This window comes from Anarhichas minor, unplaced genomic scaffold, assembly GCF_050575085.1.
Source record: "Anarhichas minor isolate MPS153535 unplaced genomic scaffold, ASM5057508v1 ptg000003l, whole genome shotgun sequence".
Lineage (NCBI taxonomy): Eukaryota > Metazoa > Chordata > Actinopteri > Perciformes > Anarhichadidae > Anarhichas > Anarhichas minor.
This window is the reverse complement of record NW_027466449.1, coordinates 4,407,445-4,435,251: the sequence shown is the minus strand read 5'-3', so window position 1 is coordinate 4,435,251 and position 27,807 is coordinate 4,407,445. Positions and strand designations below refer to the sequence as shown.

Genomic DNA, 27,807 nt, shown 5'->3' with positions numbered 1-27,807 from the left:
CATGTGGCTGTCCTCTCTTTCCCGGTGTTAACGTCTGTGTGTTCACATGTTCATTTGTCTTGGTGTGCCTCTAATCCTGATTCGTCCCTCTATGCTGGAGCGGCTGCCATTTTTAACGAGCATTAGCCTCCCTCGGCCCCGCAAGTCCGTCTGTGAGAGGACTGCATCCCCAAAAGCTTCCAAATGGCCTCCTTTCCTCTCTTTCCCAATTCTAACTCCTCATGAAGAATAGGAAAGAATTACTTCTTCCTCTTCGATATTGAAATCAATGATCAGAAAACAGAGGAGATTGGAAAGGAAGCCATGTCAGATTGTTGGAACAGGACTCATACGTGTCAGCACATGGTGTCAATAATGTTCTGCTTTGATTTGACCCCTGACCTCTAACACTGACCCCCCCCCCCCCCCTCTTGCCTGACCTCCTCCGGACTCTCAACACAGTGAAGCGACCCTCGAAGTAATCAATCAGACTCAGTAAGACCAAGGTACACAAGTTCCAATTGCTTTGAAAATGAGCTGTGCTGCTGGGTTGCAAGCTGTGTTTGCAGATGCCTGCTGACTCTCAAACAGCATCACAGAATGACCTTGGAACTGAGCACTTCTTCAAGTTCAATCTAATTCGGATGCAAATCATCCAAAAACAGTTGAGCGCTGTCGTAATGTGATGCGCTGTCGGGAGCAACAGATGATAACAGAACAGCATCCTCTTGCATTGAAGCCTCTTCCTCTATGAGTTTAACACAGATTTCAGATTGAACAGATTCTCATGAATCTAGCAGATTAAAGAATAGTTTGACATTTTGGGAAATACACTTCTTTGCCTTCTTGTGGAGAGTTGATTCTACATTCATGTCTGTAAGTTAAATATGAAGCTAAGGCCAGCAGCCGGTTAGCTTAGCATGGACTTGAAACAGGCTGTAGCTTCATATTTACTGCGTGGTATCAATCTTCTCATCTAACTCTCGGCAAGAACGTGAACGTGTTCCCCCGGAATCTCAAACTATTATTTTATTAACTTCCTTTAAACTGAAATTCAAGCTCCAGCCAGCAGTCCAAAGAAAGCGGATAAGCACATTTCCCAACATATAGATGTGTTCATTTAAGGCTCTCTACTCATCATGGATGTAATAATTCATCTTAAATGTCCATCTGGACATCTTGGTCCATTCCACTGTAAAACATTTTTCATAGCAAAATCTGAAAAATGTCAAATATCTAACAAATGTATCGCATGCATTTCGGTACACGACACTACCTGCTCCTCCATTTCTCATCCCGAGTGTGACATCACATCAGAAACGCTGCCGTGTTGTAGCAATAACATCCATTACACCAGCTATTGAAGGGCACGTTTGAGGACTGATTGCTTGAACAAAACCGTTTCCTGCGTTCACTGCAGTTCTCTCCGCACAAAAGCCCTCGCGATCCATCACTGTTTACAAAAGGCACCTTACGCTCATGGGCTCAGATAAAGGATGAAAACTCTTCACAGTAGTGCGGCCACAGCGCTGTGGGATGTCTTTTTGACCACGCTCTCCGCTTTCAGTGTTGTTGTTTTTTAAAAAGGTGTAAGAGGGTCAGCCCCACAGGAGGAACCGACTCTCAGCTCAGTCCAGTCTCCAAAAGTTTGGCCTTCAACTGCGTGTTAGACAGTGAGGTTTTCTTATGTGACATGCCTCGGTAAGAACTGAAAAACAGACCTTTTATCTGGACAAAAGTGCTTTTCTGTCCAAAAAGCTGATTTATTCTACTTAATATGAATTGCTCTCAGAGGGCCACTTAGAAGTGCACCTTCAGTTTACATATAGCTCTTAGGAGGGCACATAAAAGCATCCAGCTTGAGATGAATTACTGACATTTTAGTTGGGGTCTGTTTTAAGGTTGAAGGCTCCAGGCAACACTTCAAACTGAATGAGTCACATAGCGAGCGCCATTCCATCTTACATTTCTATTTTTCTACTGAAACAAAGTGGATGTTTTGGGGGGGTCAAGATTCTGAGGCCGTCCTTTATGACTGACATCTCAGGTGGATGCTTTTGTTTCAGGCCTTGGCAACTGCTGAGCTCAGAACTGCTACTAGGATGCCACCTGCTGGTAAAGACAGAGAAATGTCTCTCAGTTAAACAAATTGAACTGCGTTGTTGGCCGATATATATTGAAATCTTGAGAAAAAAGTAAACAGGAAACATTTGGCCCAATTTTGTAACATAACAGTCAAGCATTCCAAGGCTGTAGGGAATAATTCAAGGGGCATTTAAAGGACACATTACAATTTCAAGGCATCATTTACCCTATAGTTAATTTGTGAGTCCGATTTCATAATGCAGCAAAATGGAACTTCGTTTTCTAAATTGCAGGCTTTTTTTGCTTCCATGGAGCTGTTGCTGCAGGCTAATTTAGACAGATTAGACGGTCGTGTTAATTCAACAGCTCAAACAGCTGCCTGTTTAATGGACTTAAGTGATGAGCTTGTTTATAAAAGCTGCAACTTTGTTTACAGCGTCCCTGGCAAACAGTTCGGCTTGTTGTCATGCAGCCAAAAGCTTATGATGTTGTTTAGAGCGGGTTTGTTTTTAAGAAATTATTCATGTCTAGTTCCCTTCACCACACTGAGCAGATGTTATGTTAAACTGATTTTTAAAATTTCTGCAGTGTGTTGGGATTAACTCTTTGCTTTCTCACTGCTCACTATACCCACTACCACCTCTGCCTTCACTCACACCCTCAACTACATACCCCCCCCTTCCTCCCACTTAGACTCAGACTGCCTCTCCAGCCCCACCCGCCACAGCCTCAGCCTGTCCGACGGGTCGGAGGACCAGCTGGACCGCCTCCAGCAGGTGGAGCTGGCCAGGATGACGCCCATGTCCCAGTGGAGGGCCGGCACCGTGCAGGCCTGGCTGGAGGTTGTGATGGCGATGCCAATGTACATCCGCACCTGCTCAGACAATGTCAAGAGTGGAAAGGTAGGATGAAACCACTGACATCATGCAGGTGGACTCACTTTGCATTTTTCTTAAATGCATGTTCACTGCTGCAAATGCATTACCAGTTATGTAATCTGTTATTTTTCTATCCACCTCGTTTAGAAGACACTTTGTGGCTTTAGTTGCTAAACAGTATCACATTTTGCAGGTTTTACTTGGGCTAACGGATGAAGACCTGGAGCTGGGTTTAGGTGTCAGCAGTTTAATGCATCGCCGGAAACTCCGCCTGGCCATTGAGGATTACAGAGATGCTGAGAATGGTAGAGGGTGAGGAAGGGACACGGAGAATTCTTGTGGAAACTTGTACACGATGTGGTAATGTAAGAGGGCCATCTGTTGGTGATTTATAGTCACAACATTTACAAATTACAATATTGACTTTAAATAGAGAGATAAGTGTTTAAACACGAAGCTCCAATAAATGCAACAGTCTCGCTGTAATGGCAGTTTTGAAAGTTTCCTCCTTTCACATTCAGATTAATGACATGCAGGTCAATTAAACTGTAAACTCTCCATAGGAGTGCGTTTTATAAGCGCAGCAATAAGATAGTGATCTGTCCAGAGCTTTTCCCTGAACAGCTATATTAAACAGGTTAAAGGATCAATTCACCTAAATCTCACACACACACATAAAAACATATTTTCTCACTTGCTTGTGTGTAACCCATGCAGCTGCAGCTGCTAGTGTGGGTTTTGAGGTATGCAGCCTCATTAGCATCCAAAGTTCAACAGCAATGTGCCTCTCCAAAGTCAGTGCCCCTGTTACTCTGGATAGTACCAGGTTGAAATGTTCAGACAGTTTGTTTTGTTTGGGATCCATCCAAATGTCAAGACATTCCACTCAAAACCACAAATGTCAGTCTCATTGTGGTGTTCGAGCAAAGGTCAGGGCATCACCAAAGTCTGCATGATTAATCCTCTGGGAACCATTAATGTCAGCCGTCCAATAGCTGTTGAGATATTTAAGTCTGGACCACGGTGATGGATCAAACAAACAGACAGCAAAGCCACTGGTACATCTTCATGGATTTATACCCCAGTGATTCAGGTGAAGTGACCCTTCCACAAACGTTATTATTTAAATTGTCTGCAGGCTGTCCAAGGCTGCAGACATGGACCACCACTGGGTTGCCAAAGCCTGGTTAAGTGACGTGGGCCTGCCTCAGTACTCCCAGGCCTTTCACAACCACTTGGTAGACGGGCGTCTGCTGAACTCGCTGACACGTCGCGACCTTGAACGCCACCTCAACATCACCAAGAAGTTCCACCAGGTCAGCCTGCTGCTGGGCATCGAACTGCTGCACTTACTCAATTTCGACAAGGAGGTAAGTGAGTTTCCTGCGCCGTGTTCACGACCGTGAATGCACTCGGCTGTGCTCTAGCGGTATAGGTGAAAACGGTTGAGTAAAAGGTTTCTGTTGAAAATTGTTTCCAGGCACTGCAGGCTCGTCGGATACAGTGTGAGCACCAGAACGTGGATCCGTTGGTGTGGACCTCTCACCGGGTCATGAAATGGATCAAGGAAATTGACCTGAGGGTGAGGACAGAGAGATAGAGAATGCACCTTTAAGACTGAACACATGTAAAACACTCATAAACAACTCATATATAACAATGTATTATTATTATAATATTGGAGCTACAGTCGTTGCAACAAAACAAATATTGGCATTAAATACTAATAACCAAGAGATAGTAATGTATTGAGTATTATAAGAACACTATCGCATGGTATTGTGGGTCAGGCTCTTGTGTTAACTCAGCACTCCCTATCTCCACAGAGTGATAGAAGGTCTTTGTTAATGTATTTCTATGCTGCTCCTAGTTGTTTACAAAGCCTTTTAGAAAACTGCCTCTATGGTGATGCTGGACGTCCCAAGTCAACATTGTCTTGACATGGGACAAGATGTTAACATTATGAGGTAGCACCACATTCAAGGTGTGTAAAGATAAGGCCACGTGGACTGACATCCTGTTAATATCCTCAGGGAGTGTGAATTCATGCTCACATTAACAAATTAATCAATATGTTCTTTGTCTCGGAGCCAATTTGGCATCATTTTTGTGAGCCTGTTGATATCAGTGCCTCTTCCTTTAGCCGGCAGTGTGCACGGTGTTACATCAGAAGAGTTCACATTCCATCTTACAAATGAAAATCAGTCACTCTTTGGCCTTCTTCCCCTCCACCTGTCCAGGAGTTTGCAGAAAGTCTTCTCAGCAGTGGAGTTCATGGCGCCGTCATGGTGCTTGACCCCACTTTTAACATTGACGCCATGGCAACAGCACTGGGGATCCCGAGCAACAAGCACATGGTTCGCCGACACCTTGTTGAGGAGATGAAAACCTTGATTGTCCCAGCCAGGTGAGAGGAGACATTCACCGAGAGACCGATCCCACTAAGGCTATACATATAAAAATATTAGATAAGAGTTGCTTAACCTGAAGGGGACAATCGCTGACGCCGTATATTTGCTTGTTCTGGTGTCTTTTAAATGCTATTTGAGGCCACTGTCCCCAACTCTCTGCTCCAACCCATGTTCCCTTTCAGGACGGATGCCAAGCAGGACTACGAGCACCTCGGCCTGGGAACACCACCGACCCTCCTTCGCCAGAACTCCCTGGGCAGACCGCCCAGCTCCACCGGCCGACACACGGATGACGAAGGCTCGCTGAGGAGGAGGGCTGTCAAGGTGTGTGTGTGTGTGTGGGGGGTGGGGGGGGGGGGGGGGGGGGGGGGGGGATACTCTTCTTGAACCTTTCATAGTTGTTTCTCTAAATTTCAGCCTATGTTTTTAAGGAAGAATGACAATCAGGCTCGGTTGCTAAAAACATGAAGCTTAGTTCGAACACATAAGAAGAAATTTGAAGAAATAACAGATTTGACATAGCAGGCGTACAACATTAATGAGATCGGTGCAGATAAGACAATCTGTGTGGCACGTATGAATACATGAATTAATACATGAATTAATACATAATACAAGACACAAGCTACATCTAGGCTGAAATGGAAAAAGGTGCTTTAATTACTGAGAATAGTTCATCACAAGCACCAAGTAAGCAGGGCCTTGTCTGAGTGTATTTGTGGTTTAAAAAAACAAAAAACAAATGTGTGTTTCAGCCTCCAACAGGCTTCAGCCCCAAAGCTCGCAATGGGCGAGACCTGAGTTGTCATAGCAGCTACGGCTCCCTGCCTCGGGAGGTTCGAGACCAGACTCCGCCCAGAGCTGAGGGAAGCCCGATCCACGGCTACACCAGCATCGAGGTCACCAACGTTTGAGGTCATCACAGTGAGACCAAACACCGGTTGCCAGCTTCATCACGGCTAAATCTACACCATGGACATTTGTCATGTGTACCTGAACATGAGACGGTTATTTTCTCCAGAGATGAGAACTTACAGGACAGATTGCACTTTTTAAAACAAGACAGGATTATTTTTTACAAGTCTCCTGGTTTAACAAAATGTTCATTGTGCGCAGGTGGTATTTTGATGTTGATGTCAGAGGGCAGGGGTTTCTCTCGCCTGAATCAAGAGATGCAGGACGCAAGTTAATAAATGATTATTTTTCTATTTTTTTTTTTGTGTCTAAATGGTTCTTTGTGAATCAGGATTTGACTTGGCAATTTGGTTTTGTTGACTGGATGCTAGTGACTGTTTCTCTGAGGGAAATTAGATTTTTTCTTTTTGTATAATACAGGGTACTTGATGACAAAATGAAAAAAAAGTTTCATATCAATGTAAATTGTTCTTGTTTCATTCAGTTCTGCTGTTTGTGATGCCTTGTCAGTGTAGCTGAGGACAGTGGAGGGAAAAAAAAGACTTTTAGAATTTTTAATTCTAGAGTTTATGTTTGATAGTCGTTTTTTTCATCTTGCACATTTACACAGTCGTGTCTAAACAGATGTAGCACCCTCTTCTGATGTTTTATACTGTGAAGTAAATGTGGAAAAAAGAATTGAACAATGGCAACAAAAGATGACTGCAGAGCTGTATGTCCATAGAAGCCTCAGGGCTGAAAGATGTGAGGATGCATATATGTAAAAATGATAAAGTTCCTTTTAATGAAATAAAGATGACGTCTTACATTTTATAGTCCTGTGCATCCATCTTCAGCAGAAAGTTCAATGAAAAAAGTATTTTTTTCATAAAAACAATAAATATAATGACAATATGTAATGTGAAGGGGGTTTCTAACAATTACAAACTTACAGAGAGTTATCAGTGACCTCTACAGCTCTGTGTACATAGATACATATTTACTGTACTAGATCGTGTTACAGATCTCAACAACCCTGTTTTTTTTTGTACACCTACTGTAAGCTGCATGTACAGAACCAAACAACAAAGTTTGCAACTAGCAGGTAAAGAAAGTCACACATAAAGAGTAGCTTTAAAAAAAGTTGATGGAGGCCAAACAAGAAGGAGAGTAAAAAAAGTAAAAACTCATCAGACGGCCATGAATCACAACACCACATAACAACTAATGTTGCACTGCCTATGCTGGGGCATGTAGAAACAATAATATATAAGATTTGTATGTCTGTCAGGCGGGTTTGGACTTTTTCTGTCCCTTAAGGCCATAAAACAACATAAAAACCCACACGAGTGGTGGTGTATGAAATGTACGAATGAGAGAACCTTTGACTGTGTGATACAGAGGAAATGATAGAAATGCTGGAAATGTATGAATAAAAGAGGAAAACAGTGCATGGCTGTTAGAAGAATTAAAGACTGAGAGAAATGTGAGCGAAACGAGCCTCCTTATTGAACTCATTTGCATGAGAGAGTGTGTGTGGTTCATTGCCTCCAATGTAATGTAAATGAGGGGCCCACACTAAACTCAGTGATTACATTTGTGTGTTAATACTGACTCTTGACTAATTTCTCCGCAGTATTTTGGTGAATCACTCCGGTAATCTCTTCTCTCTCTCTCTGCTCCCTGTTGAACGAGTTAACTCAAGTCTCTGTTTAGACCTCCGGGCAAGACAACGTGGTGCAACTTCCTCCTCTCACAGTGACTCGCAACATTGTGGCAAGCTAAGGATGACACAGCAGCGAGGTATTCAGCTTACCGTCATGCAGTCCACCCGTGGTTGGGAAAAATCTGGCAATTCATCACGTGATGTCCATCTACGTACTCTGAGATATGAGCGGTATGACGAGGAAAGGTGTGCCAGGCAAAGTTCCACCTGAGAAAAGTTAATGTGCTACACTCAAGGCCATAAAGCCATTAAATCAAGCTTATCTGTCCTGCTGTAACATACTAGCTACCAACACATTACTTAATTAGTTTAAAGGCCGACAGCAATGGGACTTCCATGTAATCAAGGCTTGTTCACTGTGTGTGTGTGTGTGTGTGTGTGTGTGTGTGTGTGTGTGAGGTTCAACAGAGGATCCAGACAAAAGCTTAGGAGGAAGAAGACCTCCCCAGAGTCCAGAACAACAGGGTTGCCTCACGCAGAGGGAGCAATACAATGGGTGGCCAGGGTTGGGACTGGTTTTGTCATTATTGTGAAAGAGTCCAGTTATAGCAGGCCGATACAGAGGAGGACACCGGGACAAGAAATTGGGGCCAAGTGGAGTCCAGTTCTACTGTTTTGTGTAACTCTCTTGCAACATGTAAACTAGATAGACACAAGTAGAAAACCAGTGAGGTCTGTACTACTTTGTAAGTGATGGGTCTTACTCACGGTCGGTTCTGTCCGAAGGGCACGAAAGGAGCGACAGCGAGTGAGCTGGTAAATTTACAAAGAGGAAGTAAAAATCTGGTCGTGTAGCGTAAGCCTGATATGAAACTCATGGACTTGTCAGAGTTTATTGCACGGAGAAGTATTGAGTACACAGTGAGTCAGTGGTGTTCAGTCTGTTTTATATGTTGTCATTCATGGTGTGAGACAGAATGCCAGAACACTTTATCTCCATTTAGTGGTGAGATTCAACTACAATTCAACAAGAGATTTATACAAATCTGTCCAACTGGGATGAAGAAACTATTGTACTTTTTCACTCCTTTTTTTACATTTATTTCAGCTTCAGTTAATACTTTGCAGATTTGGATTGTTAATGCAATATATAAACCAACTAACAACTTGTGAATTATTGTAGGTTAAGTTACCCATACGTATATAAAGAGCTTCAAATAAACCCCACCTTTACCTTTACCTTTTACTTTATATATTAAACTGAAACACACATTCATCTGATCCAGTAATATAATATATATTATTCTGAAATGGGCTATTCTGCATAATGAGTACTTTTACTTTATACTTTAAGTATATATTGATGCTTTAAAATTTGTAATATTTTGAATGGAAGACTTTCACTTGTACCAGACTGTAAAATATTGCTATTTTTACTGAAATAAAGGAGCAGACTACTTCTTCCATCATTGTCTGCCACCAAAATAAGGAGCCACAACGTCTGCAGTGAAAAGCACTATGGTGGTGGTGTGCATGTGGCCATTGTTGTTACTTGTGTCGAGTTTAAAAGCAGTTGTTGATTTTCATTTAAACTTAATATTCATCTATTATTAAAACCCCTTTTTCTTCCTGTGTTGACTTGTTTGCTCCCTGCAGCAGACAAATGGTACATTTTAGTTTTTGCACGTTCAGCTCTGAATAAAGCCTCTCTCTAGGGCACACTAGCTTAGCATTTAATTAGAAATGTACTGAATACTGACTCTAATTTGCATGCAATTAGTGCCGAATTACATAGTTCTTTACAGGAAAGTCCCGAAGATATTATTTTTTTTAAAGAAAGTTAAACTCAACTGCAAATCATCTAGCGCGTTCAAAGGTTGATACTAGCTTATGTTTCCGTCTGCAGACGCATTTCCCCCCACATATACTTTCTCTTCCATCCATCAACCAGCCCGAGAGCGAAAGAGTTAACTTTGAAACTGGAAGCGCAACAGTGAGCCTCCTCCTTCCTCTTGCTCTCCGTCTGGACCCATCCGTCTCAGGGAAAGTTCCTCACTGTTTCTTCACGCTGTTTGTCCCCAAATTACGCCACAAACACGCACAAACACTGGTGTCTCTGTCGGCAGAGCGTGGAAATAAACGCCACACCTCCCAGCTTTGAGAAGAAGAAGAACAACAAAAAGAAGAGTCTCGTCAAAACGATGCAAGGGTGAGTGTAAAGCCGGTGTGCTCGTTCGCTGAGTTTATTTTAATTTTGTATCGTTGAAATGTTACTAAAAGTTACTCGGTAGCCAAAGTTTTTAGAAGGATGTGGAAAGTTTTTGTTGCGCTGCTTCAGGCTACGGATCCCGCGGTGGTCAAAGTAAGCAACCCGCCCAGTGTTAACGGACGCTGACTGCACGGTGTCTGTTAGCGAGACAACGTTTCATTTTGAAACCTAATGCTCAAACACGGCCGACCCGTAACACCTGGACGTCCTAATATCATCGCGTAGAGTCGTAACATTTGACTCAAGTTACGCTGTTGAATAAACTCAGAGTAAAAAGAGTCATTTTAGAGGTAAACAGTCGCTCAGACACTTATTTCCGACTGGTGGAAGACACACACATGATGACACACAACACTAACTGGGCTTAAATGTTGTACAGGACTTCTTTTTTTTTTTTTTTTTTGGTAGACTGTTTTTATGAGCTTGAATGTCAATGTATTACTTTACTGTAAAACCTGTCATGTGGTGAAATATAACCTTTTAAAGTTGGACTGTAACACGTCCCACACAAATATGTCCATAACGTGTAATATATCTTCACGTAAATGTTCCTCTGGATTGCACAACAAGCTTGTTAGTGCAGTGTGTGTGTGTGTGTGTGTGTGTGTGTAGGAGGCTAACGGGCCAGTTTCTGTGTCCTGCTGCCATGATGAGCATACTTCAGTGTCATGCCATGCATTCTTCAGTGGGAGGCTATTCCCAAATTGAAGCTGGGGTAGACCCCCCCCCCCCCCCCCCCCCCCCCACACACACACACACACACACACACACTCCCCCACTCCCAGCAGGTCTGGGCATGTTTGAAAGAATATACATGCTGACATAATTTGTGGGCGTATCAAATTGTCTCAGAGGTAATATAATATACGGATAGTTAATTCTTTGGACTTTTAGTCTTTGTTTGTTTACTTCACACCCTCATTCCGTTACCCTCCTTCAGTAGGTCATTACAAACAATAGTCTCTATCTTGTGTTTTATTTCTTTGTAGCAACTTGCCTCCTGTCGCTGCCTTTTTGGCCAGGTCCTCATTTTAAATGAGAACTGGTTCTCAATTGACTTATCTGGTTAAATAAAGGTAAAATATAATAAATAAATACAGTTCCCAGCAGTCCTTATCTGATCTAGCAAATATAGAATAGTTCCACTGCAGGGTGACCTTGTGACCGATGGCATCTCACAAGTATGCGGTAGATGTGTGCGGATCGGTCACACTCAGAGAATCATGTTACTCTGTGCAACAAGCTTGATTAACGCTAAACTAATGTTTCCTTTTACACGGAAGCACATAATGATCAATACAATACATAATAAATCTGTGAAAAGAGAGCAACATAGCAAAGTGTTGTATTTATATTAAAGCCAAGATATATCTTTGCAGTGACCACAGCTGCCCTTATCTACCCTTGTAATGTGTTTGCATTGTGTAACTAGTGACTTTGAAAGTCTGCTGTAAATCTTTACCACTCAACACACCCATTCTCAGAAGCCTCTACAAAGGTAGTTTTACCTCAGTGACGTTCATGTCCTGTCATTTTCACGGAAAAATGGGTTTGTTCTCTCATAAATAACAAATGTGTTAGCAGCAGCAACATCTTCAGTTCGGGATAGCTCTCACTGGTGATTCCAATACCAGCTCATAAGAGTCAGGGGCCACATATTGTGTCTGTTAAGTACAAGTATTATTTCACAGACAGGCCAGGACCTATGTTGAACATTTAGATTTCTGTTTCTGTTATTCTTTCTGTGACGGTGGGTGGTATGTTTCTCAGTTTGTGTCTGACCTCACAAGCCTTTCTCTCTACAGTTTCTGACCTCACTGGAGCTGGTCTCACTGAAGGTTAGGGGACTGACAAGATGCGTTCCAGCGTGGATGGACCAGTAGGCCCCGTTGGCAGAGAAGGCACTGGCAACAACAACAACAACAACAACAATAACAACACCAGCAATGAAAACAGTGGAAACTCAGGTTCCCAGTATGCACTATGTGCCCTGGGGGTGGGGCTTGTTGCCCTCGGTATCGTGATGATTGTGTGGAGCGTGGTACCTGCAGACATGGCCGGCAACAGCAGCCGTCCGGGAGGAGGTGGTGTAACAAGTGGCAAGAAACACAAAGCGTCTTCCGTGGCCTTTGTCCTGGTGGGATCTGGGGTGGTCATGCTGCTGCTGTCTTTGTGTCTGGGAATGAGGAACAAACAGCGGGAGCAGCAGAGGCTTCAGGAGGTCCAGAACCGCGGAGGAGTGGCAGCGAGAGAGCAGGAGGAGAGACAAACGTAAGTCCGACCACAGCGTTCTAGCTCAACAACATTTGGACCGTATGAATAGTAGCCCTTCCAATATGTTGTTATGTCTGTGAGCAGAGCATTAATGTGACCATGTAAACTGGCAAATATTGTGCATGTATGATAGATTTGTTTTATTTATTGTATTTAAATTTTTTTTTCCAATAAATGTCTGCAGTGCTGAGGAGCAAGCCCACCGTTACGCTGTACCCAGCTATGAAGAGGCAGTGTGCAGTGGCCAGTACCCCGTCCGTCAGAGCAACCTTCGGCCCAGCACCTCCCAGCTACCGTCCTACGATGACCTCGTCCAAGTTGACGGTGTGCAGTATGAATTCGAGGGGTCGGAGGTCACAACTACCGGATCACAGCCCGCTCCGGCTCCAACTGCTCCCCCCGCCGCCACTGCTGCTGCCGCTGCTGCTGCCACATCAAATCGCAGACCCGGGAAAAATAGCCGCAAGCTCCTCCCTATCAAGATCCGCAGGATTAAATCAGAGAAGCTGCACATGAAAAACATTGACAACTCTCTGCCAGCTACTGGATTCAGTATAGAACCACTGACCCCACCGCCGCAGTATGAGGACAAAGTGCCTCCGCTTTAAGATCAAGCCGATCGCGTTCAAAACAATCTACTGAAAATTCCCTGGAATCCTCCATGATCACCTTTTTGTGGGATCTGTGTTTTTTTTATACCGAGACTTGAAGATGGCACTTCTTGCAGGAAATTCTCAGTGGCACATTTTTAAAAGAATAAAGTACAGTATTTGTCCTGATACATGATTCAATGAACGGAGAAATCATTATTTGTTTTCAAAATGTTGGATCTCTGAAACCAGATAGTGATGTGGACGTAGTTGCTGGAACCTTCCTCCCCGTGACAGATTGGATTAAAAGCACACACACCGAATGCAGTCCTCCTTTTTATTTTCATTTTCTGTTCATGCGTCATCTTCATGCGCTTCACTGCGCACCGACCGTACAGGAGAGGTGACTGACAGAGATCATAGGACGTCGTAGAGCGGTCAGAGTGAGGATTTGTGTGCACACTTAAATAGATATGTGCAGGGCCCTCATTTAGTGAAGTGGCTGCTGTTTGGACAGTGTTTCACCCTGGGAGGGTTTGGGTTACTACTGCCAGCGGTTTAAAGTACTAAACGTAGGCTCCACGGTGAGTGACTGAGCATTGACTGTACTCGGCTGGCATGAGCTGATGTCACAGAAACGCTCCCTCGCTGTCGACAATACTATCTCTCGGACCGGTTCTTGTGGTATGTTGACTGGTGTTGGAGAGAGTCTGCTGAGGTTTTGTGTCTGGCTCTTTGAAACATGGCTCTGGGTTTTTCTTTACATATTCTAAGATGGGACAGCAGACTTCTACTTATGACCAAGATAAAACGAAGCTTTGTTAGCATTTATCAGCTCCAGCTCCCGTGACTCTTCGCCATAGGCACTGTACCGAAACCTAATGGGACTTGTAGTTGTTCAATGCTAACACCACTTGTTTTATCTTACTTAGAATATCAAGGCACTCCAACGTTACTGTCCAGTATAGTAAAGTATATTTAAGAGAAAACCCAAGTTTTATGCTTCTCCTGAGAAAGACTAAACCCTGTAGAGTACACGGTGAACTGGAGGCTACTTTGAATATAGGGTGGGACTTCAGCTGTTCATGATTTTAACGGTGTGGATATTTGGTCCAAAATCCCCAAATGGCTGCATTTAGTGTCAGTGGTTTCATTGAACACGCCATGACATTATAGCTGTATTGAGGAACTTTGACCTATTAAAGGCACAAATACGCTAAAACAAACTCCCAGAGAGACAGTTCTGAGATGCCATTATCTTATCGATTTGTCACGGATAACGAGCTAGCACACAGCTGTCTAACTGCACAATGAGATAATGCAATTGAAGTCGTGTTTCCAGCGAACCGGTCAATGAAAGTCCACATTTTGCTTGCTTTTTAGAAACGTAGCTGCTCCTTCAGCTCACTATTGACCCGTTTACTCTGCCTACATGCCGATTGTTGCCACGCGGGCAGCACGTAGTCTACATGCATATCTGGTATGACTCTACCACACAGTCAACATGTGTCAAAAAATAAATAAACAATGAGCTTCAGAGCTGGTTGTAAGGTACAACCAAACAGCCAGTCAAAGGGGGAAACCGGTTGGATGTCAGTTAGGGAGAGAAAAGGCTCTGTGATGGATTTAATGGCCAAATTGCATATTTACACTTGCTGGTGCTGCACCAATGGTCACCATTAGGTTACTTTTTAGGAAGTTAACGGTCTAATTTCATGGAATGTTTAAAGAGTGCTAATGCTAACTGACTGCAGCAGACTGAGTTTGCCCTCCAGCTAAAGTACAGTTAAGTGCCTTCGCATTCATAACAACACTGCTGCTCTTCAGAAGACATTGTACGACAGAGCCCGAGCTGTGATGTTGCTCCTCCGATGCAGTGCTGCTGTTACTCTCGCAGAGCAGCGAGTGGAGAATGAAGTACGCGAGAGCATAATGGAAAGGAGCTCGTGAATAGTTGAAAAGCCACCAAGAACACTGAGCTGTGAAGGCGGCAGTGTTGTCTCCGTTTCTCACCAACAGAAAGACCCTTTTGACGGTGCAGCTGCGCCATAACAACGGCAACTATTGCTCACGCGCTTTACTCATCGCCATTCCTGCAACCACAGCTTAGAAGCCGTGCACTATTTCATCAGCAAACTCGCTTGTCTTCTTCACGTTACACTTGTTTCCAGCTGAAGCCAAATGACAGGATTTACCGGCCATTCTGTTCACATTCTGTTCACCGTGACACATGTGATGAAGTTGCACAGCTAAAATATTTTTTCCTCATTTGTTTTGTGGCACTTTTCACGAGTGACGTCATCACCCAGTTCTACGCTGTGTTTTGGTGAAACTCACTGCAGTGAATACAAAGGAAGCTGCTCGGTCATTGTCAGCTGGTCATATTGTCAGCTGGTCAATTGTCAACATATTATGTTGACATTCTGTTCAGCGGAAGGCAACAAGGTAATTGAGTCACTTCAGGTTCGTCATTGAAATGCAACGTTTCAATGTCTCCATTCCTCCGTCTTGTTTTCCAAGTGGAAACTCGCCACATATTGTATTTATTCCTTATGTTCAGTACTGCAGACGTTGTCATTGTACCTCATTTGCAAAGGACCAGTTAACTACATGATTGATTTTATTACTTTGGAGTCAAAATGTTTTACGTTGATGAAATGATTTAGCGGTCGCTTTCTGTTTTACTTAGAGGAGTGTCCGAAGCACATGCTGTTTGTTCATTTATTATTGCTTTTTTTTATTACTTTGTATTTCTTGTACTGTGAAATTTTGCTTTTCTATGATCATTCTGATTTGTTTGTGGAAATCTTTTTATTTTCTCTGAAGAGTAAAAACCAATTTATCTCATGAATATTTATGAGAAATTAAAGTATTTGTGAACTAACCCAGTGTTTTAAGAGCTGTGATTACTGAAAAGTTGTGTGCATAATTAATTACATGTTGACTCGTGCAATAATCACCTAAACATCCATTCTGTCTAATTTTGTTACTGTTCACCAGTGCTTCTGTATGCAGCTACTGTATTGAAAGCTGACACAAACATCTGGATGCTAAATAGTTGTCGAGGATCTGCGTGGTTTAAAAATGACTTCTTGTCCTGGACATGATCAGTACTTTAGCTTTAAGTTAACACCAATGACTCTGCATTCCATTTGTTTGCACTGGTAAACAGCATTTTACTTTTACTTTGCTCTAACATTATAAATCATAGTTCTTCTGATTGCTGACAAAAGCACTTGAACGGCTTCTTCTTCAGTGGTTGGTCATGGCCTGCGGAGTAAACGATAAAAAACATAATTTGAATACATTTCCTGTTTTTGAAAACAGGAAGTTAGCTGTTGGCTTCAGGCTCCATTGTTTATGCTGGGAAGGTAATCACAAAATGAAAATGTTCCTCACGTTGTTGATCCAGTCGATGTAGGAGCTGACTTGTGTGAAGACGGTGGGCTTCTGGAGGACGTTGCAGCCCTGACCAGAACCGAAGCTCACCACGCCGTGGACGTCCCAGGAGCCATCGGGGTTCTGGCAATTCAGGGGACCACCAGAGTCTCCCTGCAGGTCAGCACACACACACTGTTGGCTTGCAGCTTATGCTCAGAAACTAAGGAGGTACTGTATGATCACTTCATCAGGCTGAATTTTTCTTTTAGACCGTTTCAAAGTAAAAGTCCTATTCTTGAATCTCCCTTTCCTTGAGTCTTTTATGCTGGATGGAAAGTTTACAGATGACATAACGGCTTTAATTGACCACTAAATTCCCGTTGCATCTTGTGATCACCCTTCCTTGTATGAACTCACATTGCAGCCTGCAGTGATGCCGTCACCTCCGGCACAGACCATCTTGTCTGTTGCCAGGACGCTCCACCAGTCGGGCTGTGAGCAGGTATCGTGGTCAACCACCGGCAGGAGAGCCTGCTGCAGGATGTCAGCCGGAGGGCCGCTGGCTGCGGGGGAAGAAATGGGCTTAACTTGGGTGGGAAACAACATTTTTTGTTGAGGGAGGTTCACTCGGGGGGGGGGACAGGTGCAGAGCTGGAAAGAGATCATTTTTGTCCAGGTTTAGAGACTTGGAAACTAACGGCGTCCCAGGTGCTGTAGATGGGATGCCTCTTGAGGCATTTAGCTGCAAGAGTGCTACCTTGATTATGTCGAATTATACTAATTTCTACCATTATAGTTGTGTACTGTATAGCACAACTTTACAGATCGCTTTAGTACAAGCAAACTCTCCTTTCTGTTGCAACTTCAAACTGAGCTTAAACACAGTCCACAAGTGCAAGAGTGCTTAAGCCCTCATATTCTAGTAATAAGTCTCATATATGCCTATATGATGGACTGATAAGAGGGCTGCAAACCGTGCTTTCTATCAGATCTTACTACATGACAGTAAGCAGAGTAAAATCAAGTCAGTTTCAGCGTAATATTAAACCTAATAAAAACTTTTTTACATAAAAAAAAACAGGATTTATCCTGGTTGTGAAGGTCAAAACACCTCAGTCAAGTCAGAATGTGCATTTTTACTGACCAAGTCATGCTTGTGAAATATTCTTGGCTTGGACGTCAACATTTGACCTCGCTTGAATGACAGGTGCACAGACGGGGAACTAGACACGGCTAAGCGATGATTCACAGGGTGATTCACAGTGCTGCATTGTGCTGAGACGTGCTCACTCACTGGAGAGTCGACCCCAGCCGGTGACGTAGCAGGGAGCCCCGTGGGGCAGGACGAGGCTCCTGTCTGGCACGCAGGCGGGCACGAGTGTGTCAGAGAAGGTGACCGGGGAGGACAGCTTGATCAGGGCGATGTCGTTACTGCAGAAGATGAAACAATGCACCCACATTTAAAAAGTAATGACAAACTAAAAAGGGTTTATGCCGTGTTAATGTTTTGCTGCATCAACTTCCTCCATTTAAAAGGAAATACCATCAGTGGCTGCTTATGGTGGCTTGCTGATTTTGCTCTTCGCTTAGCGTCTGTTACCGGCTCAGAATGATGTTGTAGTCCTCATGAGGGATGATTGTGGCTGCTCTCCGGGCTGTCGAACCCTCCTCGCTGGTCTCCAGGCTGTGTTTACCCAGCTCCACGCTGTAGTTGTAGCGGTCGCTGTGGGATGTCAGATGACCCGGGGTTCAGACAGTAGTATTGACTTTTCTGCCTGTGTGTACAAAACTGTGATCAAGCTGATGGAGGACATTGCCGATGCGTAGTAGTCCTGTTGAGGTAATGCTTGTTTGCTTAGCGGTAACATTTGAGATCTACTTTTCGTACGCTCATTTGTTTTCTGATTACAAAATGTTTTACCGGGAAGAAAATCTTCTTGAACTTCTCTACATGTCACACTTCTCTTTCCCTGTGCAGGCATGACGACCATTGCTGCTAATTCTTGAAGAACCACCCTGTTCATTTCCAAAACCAACAACTCTTAGGCCCAGTTCCAGTCCGGCCCCTACACCCTCCCACTCCATGACGGAGTATAGTTCATGACTTTACCCCTGATTTCCCTCTCACCTAGAGTGTTGGATTTTTGCATGAATAAACGCAACACATAACAAAGTGACTGATCTACATAAGGGAAGTTAATAAAGACGCGTTGAGGTGTGAAGGATCTTGCAGCGTGCGATTCCCTGTTGCCGGTCGGTCATGTAGTGTGAAAACCACTTTGACCTCAAGACTTCTGATTACAAGACAGCAAGTCGTGTGGTGTGAACGTGGCTGAGGTGTATTGTGAGAATACAACGGCAAGCTTTGGGACAAACTCCCCTTCCGCTGGCAGGAACAGGAACTATCATAACATCTTCTTGTTTTTATACAATGTCACCTTATAACATGTGTAATGTCTCTATGACAATATTGAATGTCTATCTTAGTTTGAAAAGCTTATGAGTAAATGTTTCTACCTGTAGTTGCATGGAGCTTACATTTGTAGGAAGAAAGGGAGTGTAGGGGCCGGATTAGAATTGGGTTTTACGGTCACATAAAAAGTAAAGCGCATCATTTCCTGTTGGGTAGAGGAGTATTTCCTGGCAAAGACCTTTGGTTTGGCATAATAAATACATATTTCATGAGCTGGGCATTTTGAATCACTACTGACTGAGTGCGAGTTGATAAATAAGAGTCGCAAAAGTTCTTAGTTACATAACTCCCCGCCCAGATTGTTGAGCCTTTACAAAAGGAATATGCTGCATTGTAGTTGTGAATATCATGACTTTCACATACTTGATGCAGTGTGCAGCAGTGAGGACCCAGTCAGAAGAGATGAGGGTGCCTCCACAGACGTGCCTCCAGCGCCCACTGCTGTCCGACTGGAGCGAGACCTGAGAGAGGGCAGAGTGCAGTACTGCGCCTTAAAATTCCTCTCTATTCAATTCCAGCTCTTATCCCTCTATGGCGCTCCGGTGGAGAATTCATCATCAGAAATGCAACATCACCACAACATAGACGATTCAGAGAGTAAATGTGTTAAAGTAGGTGTCATGTCTTCTGTCTGTAGTGGGAAAAATGAAAATGTAGTGTTCAAACTGATCTGTGGTCGTCAGAGGGAACGTGTTTTTACACATTTCGACCAGACCTCACCTGCCAGGGCCAGCTGTGAGGCCGGACGTCCTCTCCTGCCACCACCCTGCTCAGCACGGGAGGGAAGGTGGGAAGGCCACATCCGTAGGCTGGGATAAGGTTAGCAATGTATATTTTTGTGATTTTTGCACCAGACTAAACATAAAAAGTAGGTGGTTTCAAAAGCTCAGTTCAAAGCCCTTGAACAATTAATGATTTTTCAAATATAATGTGATAATTAATACTCTTTAAATAAGTGACTATTCACCTGGACGACACTACAGCAAATGAGCATTAACGTATGTGAGAAGATTTAAACTGTCTTACCGCTAGCTACCAGAAAAGCGAGAACCACTAGCCTCCTCATGACCGTAGAGTGTGTAGTGTGAGCCTAAACCTTCCTGTTAACAACAGGCTCGTATTTATACTGCTACTGTTAACCAGTGTGTGGACTGTCCTGGGAAAGCTGGCTGCACATGTGGAAAGTCAAACTGAGAGACTGAGAACACAGCAGGTGGTTGGGGACAGGATTTTCCCATCAATACTTCAACATTAGATCCTTTTCTGCTGGTTACGTATCATGAATCAAAATAAATAAATGATATATTTATCAAAATAAAACACAAAACTTGAATTTTTTTTTTTTTTTCATTTGCAGTTCCACATTTTATTTATTTGATATGTGCATTGATCCCATGAGCCCGTTCACTCAATAGGCCACCATTGTCTGTGGAAGAGATGATAGAGACATGTTATATTTTGTGCAGCATCATGTTTTCAGCAGTAACACACAGGATATTTATTCTTATAGTAAAAGATTCTTGACTGTTAAATCGGAAGGAAATAAGCACAAATAAATCAGCAGTGATGTAGTGAGAGGTTCAGGAGCTTACAGAGCTGATCCAGTCGATGTAGGAGCTGACTTGGGTGAAGACGGTGGGCTTCTTGGGGAAATTGCAGCTGAGCCCGGAGCCAAAGCTGACGATGCCGTGAACCTCCCAGGCACCATCAGTCTTCTGGCAGTTCAGAGGGCCGCCAGAGTCACCCTGAGTCATGAGACAATAGCATCTCTTTATATTTTGTAGACCTTTTTAACTGACACCCTTCTTCTGAAATACTGAATGTTATTCACAAAAAGGCATTTTAGGAGAGATAGTTTTGGGGGTAATAACATACAGTATCAGCGGAGGAATCTCATTTAAAAGACTAAAACGTAAAGGGACAGAACACTTACTGTTTGTAACAGTTATTGTCATTATTGATCAGTCTATAGATTTCCTCTGTTAATCAATTCATTGTTTGGAGCATAATTTGTCGCAAAGACGGGTAAACTAAATATCTTCTGGTTTTGAACAAAGAAAGGCATTTGAATATCATAGAAGACAAAAAAAAAAATCACGCTTAAGAGGCTGGAATCAGTAAATATTTAAGGAATAAACAAAAAAGATAAAACAAACAGGTTGAGGAAACATGAGTCTCCAGTTTACCGATCTCAGAAAGCATTGGCGCTGCAGTGCAATGTGTCGTTTTGTGTCATTTTGGACTCACGTTGCAGCCAGACACAACTCCATCTCCACCGGCACAGACCATGGTATCCTTCACCATAGAACCCCACCAGTCTCGCTTGGTGCAGGTGGCGTAGTCCACCACGGGCAGGAGGGCCTGCTGCAGGATGTCAGCAATGGGACCTCCGGCTGTGTGGAGGAGAGATGCGTACTGGCTCAACTTTAGCTCAGGTGAAAGACTACTGGTGAGCAACACAACCTCAACGAGACAGATGTTTCACCAGACTGTAGCTTTGAAAAAAACACTCCGGGATTAGGTAAACAAATAACTTTTGTTTAACGTTATAGAATTCCTGTTAAAAACGTTTTTTATTTCAGAATAATACCACTCTGCAGTAAAAAAAATAAAATAAAGTCACTATCTAATTTACAAAAAATACCCAGGGGTTCGATGAGTCACTCTCAGGGGTTCGGCAGACACGCACTGCGGTCAAGTGAGCCGCCGCTTTAAAAATGAATGACCGTCTATTTTCCTTAAGGTGCGTTCACACCGAGCGCCCCGTTCGGTGTGAACGCAGCATAACGGTACGGTGGCTTGGATAGCCCTACGGTGGCTTGGGTAGCCCAAAAAGCACGGCGAAAGCTAAAACTTATGCTGCGTTCACACCGAACGGGGCGCTCGGTGTGAACGCACCTTAAGGAATAGACGGTCATTAATTTTTAAAGCGGCGGCTCACTTGACCGCAGTGTGTGTCTGCCGAACCCCTCGGCAGACACACACTGCGAGGTAGTTTACATGTAAAGTCAATGCACAGACGCGAATGGTTGCGAATGACGCGAATTTCCACCGGGCTGCGCGAATGACGCTGGAAGCGGCCGTCATTCAGACGCAGTTGTGCGACTACGGAAAATATCGCTCTCAACGTTTTGGTGTCACCAAATCGTACCATACCCTCATATTGCCAAGAAAGCCCTTGAGATACTCACACCGTTTGTTACAACGTATCTTTGTGAGCAATCCTTTTCGAGGATGGTGGACATGAAAACTAAGAAAAGGAACAGACTTTGCTGCGAAAATGATATGAGAGTGGCACTTGCCAAGGTGAAGCCGCGCATTTCTGAACTTGTATCTGAAAGGCAACAGCAAAAGTCACATTGATTTGCAGTAAATATTCACTGAGTTATGTTTTTGTGTGAAATTCATGTTTTGTTGGTTTTGTTCTTTGCACACAGTGATTTTGTGTGCAACTGATGCATGGTTCATTTTGTGCACTAATAAAATATATACCTATGTTTTGAAGAAATCATATTTCATTTTTCCAATTACGAAGGGTTCGGTGAATGCACTGATGAAGCTCGCAGGGTTCAGTACCTCCAATAAGGTTAAGAACCACTGCACTAGACTATCGCAGGGCTGTCACAGAAAGACAGACATAGACGCTGTGGGAGGAAACCGGGGAGAACATGCAAACTCCACACAAAGAGATCAAACCCGGGTCTCTCTTGCTTTGAGGAGACAATGCAATCCACCACACCACCGTACAGCCCTGGATTAATTAAATTAGATTTTTATCAAAGAGAGGCAGGAGAGTGGGCACTCACTGTAGATGCGGCCCCATCCAGTGACGTAGCAGGGCTCGTTGTGGGGGAGGAGGAAGCCAGCAGAAGGGAGACAAGCAGCCATGATGCTGTCGGAGAAGGTGACGGGGGACTCCAGCTTGATCAGGGCAATGTCATTACTGGAGAGGAAGCACACGATTAGATTCATCTGAAGACTTGCAAAAGTTCACTGAAAGAATCTTTTGGACTTTCAGTCTCGTAATTCATAGCCTTAGTGAGAAGTCTTTTTTTTTTACCGGATGAACAAGGAGTTCCACTTCTCATGCACGACAATGTTAGCGGTGCCCATGAACACAACACCCCCCTCCGTCTCAATCAGGTTGTGCTTTCCCATGGCCACTCTGTACTCCCTGCCACTGCTGCACGTTGACAGAGAGAAGAATATGAATATGATTATCGGAATTTCTTGATTTAAGTCTAGAAATGTCTTGAAAGCAGATTAAATCACCTCACAGTTGACATATTTTATGATTCCATACAGCCTGATCCATGTCACTGATTGCTAATATAGATATCAGTGTTGCATTAACTCGAGAATGATGCTGAAACTCCCGTGTGGACGGAGATCGTTTCTATTTGACAAATCTGCATCCAAGGAGAAACGGAGTAGTGTGGACAGGACATAAGTCTCGATAACCTATCGACATGAATTGTTTTGGGCTCCACTTATACCTGATGCAGTGAGCAGCAGTGAGGACCCACTGTTTAGAGATCAGAGTACCTCCACAGGTGTGTCTCCATTCGCCCTGCCTGTTGTACTGCAGGGAAATCTAAAACATACATATGAACACAATCAACTTTTTAAATTTTATTTTCGGACTTACTGTTTACAGACACACATGCAGCTGTGTTTCCAATATTGAATGCACCCTGATTTAAGCCACTTTTAAATCGTATTTCCATTTGTCTAATTATATTTTATTTTGTTCATTTCATTTATTAAATTTTAATTTATTTGGATTCCTTTTTATTGTCATTGTTCTGATGCATTTCTCGGCCCTGTGTAAAGCAATTTGAAATTGCCTCTGTGTTTGAAAGATGCTATAAATAAGCTTTCCATTCAACTCAAAATTCAACATTGCTTGATATTACAAGAGTTCTATTCTCCTTGTCACATACTGAACTGTATAAGTATCAGCCTATACTTTACTTCTCCCTCATGCTGTCTGCTGTCTAGAATAAGTCTTTGTCAGACAGTTGATGTGCTAGTTTTACCTGCCAGGGCCAGCTGTGAGCCCTGACATCCTCTCCTCCAACCACCCTGGTCACCACAGGGGGGAAGGTGGGCAGGCCGCACCCGTAGGCTGAAACGGCAAACGGAGACAGACGCTTTTCAAACCCAACTGTTAATCTGCATTCAGGTTCTCAAGAAAGCTGCATGAGAGAAAATGGCTCAAGACAGATGGCTGTAACAGTAGTGTGTGTGTGTGTGTGTGTGTGTGTGATCCTTACCACCAACAACAAAGAGAGCAAAAACAACAAACTTCATCATGTCTGTATCGCCACCGTTTGCAGGGAGACGTTATATACATATTTATACCTTTCATGATGTTATGCAACCTACGAAACTGGATCAAATTCCAGGAAATGTTCCTGACAAATTGAATACTGGGGTGGAGCTAAGTGGACATCCAAACAGCCAGAAATGACCAGGAGTACTAGACCAAAGTGTGCTGGAGTTATGTATAATTTTGAACAAGTCTTACAAAGAGCAAAGAGCCTTACTCCATATCAAATGTAGCCCTCCCTCTGACCTCCTCTAGTAGCTGACGCTTTTCTTGCTCATGAAAAAACTGAATGCTTACTGTGGCCATACTGTAGTATTTATTAGTATGTGTAAAACGTGCATACATCTATAAAAACAAGTCTGTGCATAAGGAATGATTGCAATATCTGCTCTTTGTAATGTTTATAACATATTACGGTAAAATGCAACTTCATCACACAGCAGCTGATACTACATGATACGTCATTATACTTAATTTTAGTAATGCCATCTACAAAACAATCATGTTTTATTATTTGCAGCTGAAGTGTTTTACGTGTCCTAACCTTTTATAATCACATCGAAACACTTGTGTGCTCGTTTTATTGCAGTTTTTGAGATTGTTAATATTATTATATAAACCATAAACTGACCTCTGAGCCTGGCAACTTATATTTTAATTCCATACATTGTGTACATGCATGTATAAAAATAGGACAGCACTTTTAATGTCTTTGATTAACCAATACAGACAGACTTACCATTTTCAAATGAGCGTACAGCCACAGACCGTGAACATCACCTGTTATTCAGAGTTAAAAGACGTGGCCAACTCATGTCACAGTGAGACACCTGTGAGGTTCACACAGATGTTGAGGTGAGGAGATAAGGTGTATTTGGGGATATCTGTGGTTACTTATCTCCAAGGTTGATTTCTTTTTCCACACCAACTTTTCCTGGCTGCTCTGAAGGCAAATGTTAAGCAACAGGTCTGTTCACTCGCTATATAAGGAGGAGCATGTCTCCCTTACCTTCTACTGAACAGTCACAATGAAGTTCGTGATCTTGGCTTTGTTTGTCGCTGGTGGTAAGCTCTGATACTCTTCTGACCTGGCAATTAAATGTGTTGCTGTCCACATTCTTTTTACATGAAGTGGTCTCTATGTTTGATAAGAAGCAATGTGTTTAACAGATTTATGTTTTGTCCTCGTGCTAAAATTCTGATTTGAAACATTTTTAAAGAATAACATTTTATGTTACTGCTGATGTTAAGACACCACTCTGTACTGTTGTTTCTTAGCCTACGGGTGTGGCCTTCCCACCTTCCCTCCCACCCTCACCAGGGTGGTTGGTGGAGATGATGTCCGTGAGCACAGCTGGCCCTGGCAGGTTCGCCCCTTCAAGACTTCTCTAAATTCTGTGTCTTCTGTCCATTTCTGTCCAAGACATAAAACACGTCACCGTTGTCTTCTTCTCCTCAGGTGTCTCTGCAGTACAAGAGTGGAAGCAGCTACTACCACACATGTGGTGGCACCCTGATCTCCAACCAGTGGGTCCTCACTGCTGCTCACTGCATCGGGTGTGTTTCAAAAGTAGAAGGTGTACGAGGCACAGAGGACAAAGAGAGACAGGCCCATGGTAGACAGGGCCATAGAGGCAGAACGGAAGCATAAATAAGTTTGTGTACTTTAATGTAGCTGTAAGATACACAATAGGCATAACAATGTAGTTCAGTCTTTAAATAGAAGAGGGCCTCGATGAGCTATGGTCACTAATTGTTCATTTTCTTTTATTTACATTAAATAATTTAAGAAAAATAAATTTTAGAGAAATTAGATTATTAATAATCTGTAATTCCACTTTTGTTACCACTGGTAAAAGTATTAATTCAAACACTTTGAGTTCGAAGCAAGGCTGACCCTTGTTTCTGTGTTTTTTTTCTGACCAAGCAGCAGTCGCACCTACAGAGTCTACCTGGGAAAACACAGCATGAAGACCAACAATGAGGCCGATTCCATCGCCATCAGCCCCGCCAAGATCGTCGTCCACGAGAACTGGGACGCTTACAGAATCCGGTGGGCTCCGTCATCTCTCTCCACCTTTTACTCTGTATATTATGCTGCCGTGACTATTCTGTGATCTCAAGTGTTCTGCTGCTAATGCTCATACCTTTTCTTTTAAATGTGGTGTGTTTGCATTCATGCTTTAGTAACGACATCGCCCTGATCAAGCTGTCAACTCCTGTCACTTTCTCTGACGCCATCAAGGCTGCCTGTCTTCCCAGCTCTGGTGACATCCTGACCAACAGTGCTCCCTGCTACGTCACCGGCTGGGGTCGTCTCTGGAGTAAGTCCTATCAATTTCAAAAAAAAGAAAAGAAACTGTCATCCAAGGCTGGCAGCATTAATGTCCTCTTATATCTTTCATGTTATATCAACCTCCCCTGTCAAAGTTGTGTGAGCACGGCAACTTATTCCACCTTTTCCTCTCAGTGCTAAGATACATTTGAGTAACACTGGGCTTGAATTTGAACAGGGCTGTGGTGGTTGAGTCCTGTTTTTCATTCCACTAATCAAAAAATAAATGAATATCATTTATAAGATTTATAAGATTTATAAGATTTTGAGAAATTACACCTCATTCTTATAATTTCGCCATTGAAGAAGTCCTTAGTGAAATTAGTGAGAAACATTTCATACAAGATGATACAAATCCTAGAAAACTTTCAGATCTTTAAGAAACTTGGTTTTCACCCTCTTTTGAGTGGAAACTGGACCGAGTGAATCTAGTTTTGGAATAGACTTGGTCTTGACTGCAGCCCTGAATCTGAAATGCCCCGTTCTCCCCCAAAGCTGGAGGTGCTACTGCCGACGTCATGCAGCAGGCCCTCCTGCCCGTGGTGGACCACGCCAGCTGCACCAAGCCAGACTGGTGGGGCAGCCTGGTCACCAAAAAAATGGTCTGTGCTGGAGGAGACGGACAGCTGGCCAGCTGCAACGTGAGTCCTATTCCGTTTATTTTACAAGCTCATGTCATGTTTAATAACAGTCGCTGTAAAGCTAAATCCCAGCCTTACAGTCAAACATATCTCTACATTTAATTCTACAAACGCGTTTTCCATCTTCTGTGATTTTTCGTCTCTGTGCCCCTTCAGGGAGACTCCGGCGGTCCCCTGAACTGTCAGAACCCTGATGGCTCCTGGGACGTCCACGGCGTGGTGAGCTTCGGCTCCAGCATGGGCTGCAACTACCCCAAGAAGCCCTCCGTCTTCACTCGGGTCAGCGGCTACATCTCCTGGATCAACAACGTGAGTGAAAACGCATTGGATAGTGGAATATTTGTGCAAAAGAGCTCACGATAGATACATTTGTGTTTATTTTTACTGGCTTTATGATCAAATCAAAAAGCAGAAAGACCTTAAACTACTAATGGACAAACCTTTGTTTGTGCTTATTACATGGCTTGTAATATTTGACAAAACATCTGGAAAATTGTTTTATTTAAAAGGAGCAAAAACCTATTTGTGCATTTTTAATTTCTGCCTAATTTAAATATACACATTACTAAATATCTCAAGTTGAACTCGAGTTACTCAGC

General features: G+C 43.2%; 5 protein-coding genes across 6 annotated transcripts; 3 read left to right on the top strand and 2 right to left on the bottom strand.

The window, feature by feature from the left end:
* The first annotated feature begins 2,690 nt into the window (after window positions 1-2,690).
* LOC142952574 (kazrin-A-like) lies at window positions 2,691-7,076 on the top strand. The gene is made up of 7 exons (XM_076094371.1): window positions 2,691-2,966; window positions 3,136-3,254; window positions 4,081-4,312; window positions 4,423-4,524; window positions 5,183-5,349; window positions 5,536-5,677; window positions 6,109-7,076. Exons 1-7 carry the CDS (start codon window positions 2,856-2,858, stop codon window positions 6,265-6,267), a joined length of 1,032 nt encoding a protein of 343 aa, XP_075950486.1. The 5' UTR covers window positions 2,691-2,855; the 3' UTR covers window positions 6,268-7,076.
* Window positions 7,077-9,868: 2,792 nt separating this feature from the next.
* tmem51a (transmembrane protein 51a) lies at window positions 9,869-15,930 on the top strand. Of its 2 annotated transcripts, none has more exons than XM_076094383.1 (3): window positions 9,869-10,122; window positions 11,988-12,453; window positions 12,641-15,930. In XM_076094383.1, the coding sequence occupies exons 2-3, from the start codon at window positions 12,038-12,040 to the stop codon at window positions 13,062-13,064; spliced, it is 840 nt and encodes a 279-aa protein (XP_075950498.1). In that variant the 5' UTR covers window positions 9,869-10,122; window positions 11,988-12,037; the 3' UTR covers window positions 13,065-15,930. The 2 variants fall into 2 exon arrangements, with proteins under 2 accessions (XP_075950498.1, XP_075950508.1); XM_076094393.1 differs by lacking the exon at window positions 9,869-10,122 and adding an exon at window positions 10,130-10,275.
* LOC142960411 (chymotrypsin-like elastase family member 2A) lies at window positions 15,809-19,966 on the bottom strand. Its single transcript, XM_076102243.1, has 8 exons — window positions 19,927-19,966; window positions 19,621-19,709; window positions 19,264-19,361; window positions 18,028-18,177; window positions 17,722-17,858; window positions 16,845-16,990; window positions 16,446-16,598; window positions 15,809-16,316 (listed from the first exon to the last, which is right to left on the bottom strand). Exons 1-8 carry the CDS (start codon window positions 19,964-19,966, stop codon window positions 16,299-16,301), a joined length of 831 nt encoding a protein of 276 aa, XP_075958358.1. The 3' UTR covers window positions 15,809-16,298.
* A 514-nt stretch (window positions 19,967-20,480) lies between these two features.
* LOC142952591 (chymotrypsin-C-like) lies at window positions 20,481-24,216 on the bottom strand. Its single transcript, XM_076094408.1, has 7 exons — window positions 24,177-24,216; window positions 23,940-24,028; window positions 23,397-23,494; window positions 22,961-23,083; window positions 22,707-22,843; window positions 21,148-21,293; window positions 20,481-20,645 (listed from the first exon to the last, which is right to left on the bottom strand). Exons 1-7 carry the CDS (start codon window positions 24,214-24,216, stop codon window positions 20,481-20,483), a joined length of 798 nt encoding a protein of 265 aa, XP_075950523.1.
* Window positions 24,217-25,482: 1,266 nt separating this feature from the next.
* On the top strand, window positions 25,483-27,571 carry LOC142960403 (chymotrypsin-like elastase family member 2A; the record flags this gene model as incomplete). Its single annotated transcript, XM_076102231.1, has 6 exons — window positions 25,483-25,599; window positions 25,692-25,789; window positions 26,163-26,285; window positions 26,420-26,556; window positions 27,063-27,208; window positions 27,365-27,571. Coding segments are annotated over 6 exons (828 nt in total), but the record flags the coding sequence as incomplete, so codon positions are not given.
* Between the last annotated feature and the right edge of the window lie 236 nt (window positions 27,572-27,807).

Bases quoted from the DNA above. Each gene is read 5' to 3' on its own strand.
- LOC142960411 (XM_076102243.1), bottom strand. From the start codon at position 19,966: ATGAGGAGGCTAGTGGTTCTCGCTTTTCTGGTAGCTAGCG. The intron at 19,710-19,926 runs GTAAGACAGTTT...ACCTTATCCCAG, and splicing joins CGCTTTTCTGGTAGCTAGCG to CCTACGGATGTGGCCTTCCC. The intron at 18,178-19,263 runs GTATGTGAAAGT...TACTACTGTCTG, and splicing joins ACTGCTGCACACTGCATCAA to AACCCCGGGTCATCTGACAT.
- LOC142952574 (XM_076094371.1), top strand. From the start codon at position 2,856: ATGACGCCCATGTCCCAGTGGAGGGCCGGCACCGTGCAGGCCTGGCTG. The intron at 3,255-4,080 runs GTGAGGAAGGGA...AATTGTCTGCAG, and splicing joins GATGCTGAGAATGGTAGAGG to GCTGTCCAAGGCTGCAGACA. The intron at 5,350-5,535 runs GTGAGAGGAGAC...GTTCCCTTTCAG, and splicing joins ACCTTGATTGTCCCAGCCAG to GACGGATGCCAAGCAGGACT.
- tmem51a (XM_076094383.1), top strand. From the start codon at position 12,038: ATGCGTTCCAGCGTGGATGGACCAGTAGGCCCCGTTGGCAGAGAAGGC. The intron at 12,454-12,640 runs GTAAGTCCGACC...AAATGTCTGCAG, and splicing joins GAGCAGGAGGAGAGACAAAC to TGCTGAGGAGCAAGCCCACC.
- LOC142952591 (XM_076094408.1), bottom strand. From the start codon at position 24,216: ATGATGAAGTTTGTTGTTTTTGCTCTCTTTGTTGTTGGTG. The intron at 24,029-24,176 runs GTAAGGATCACA...TTGCCGTTTCAG, and splicing joins TGCTCTCTTTGTTGTTGGTG to CCTACGGGTGCGGCCTGCCC. The intron at 23,084-23,396 runs GTATAAGTGGAG...GTCAACGTGCAG, and splicing joins ACTGCTGCTCACTGCATCAG to CAGTGGCAGGGAGTACAGAG.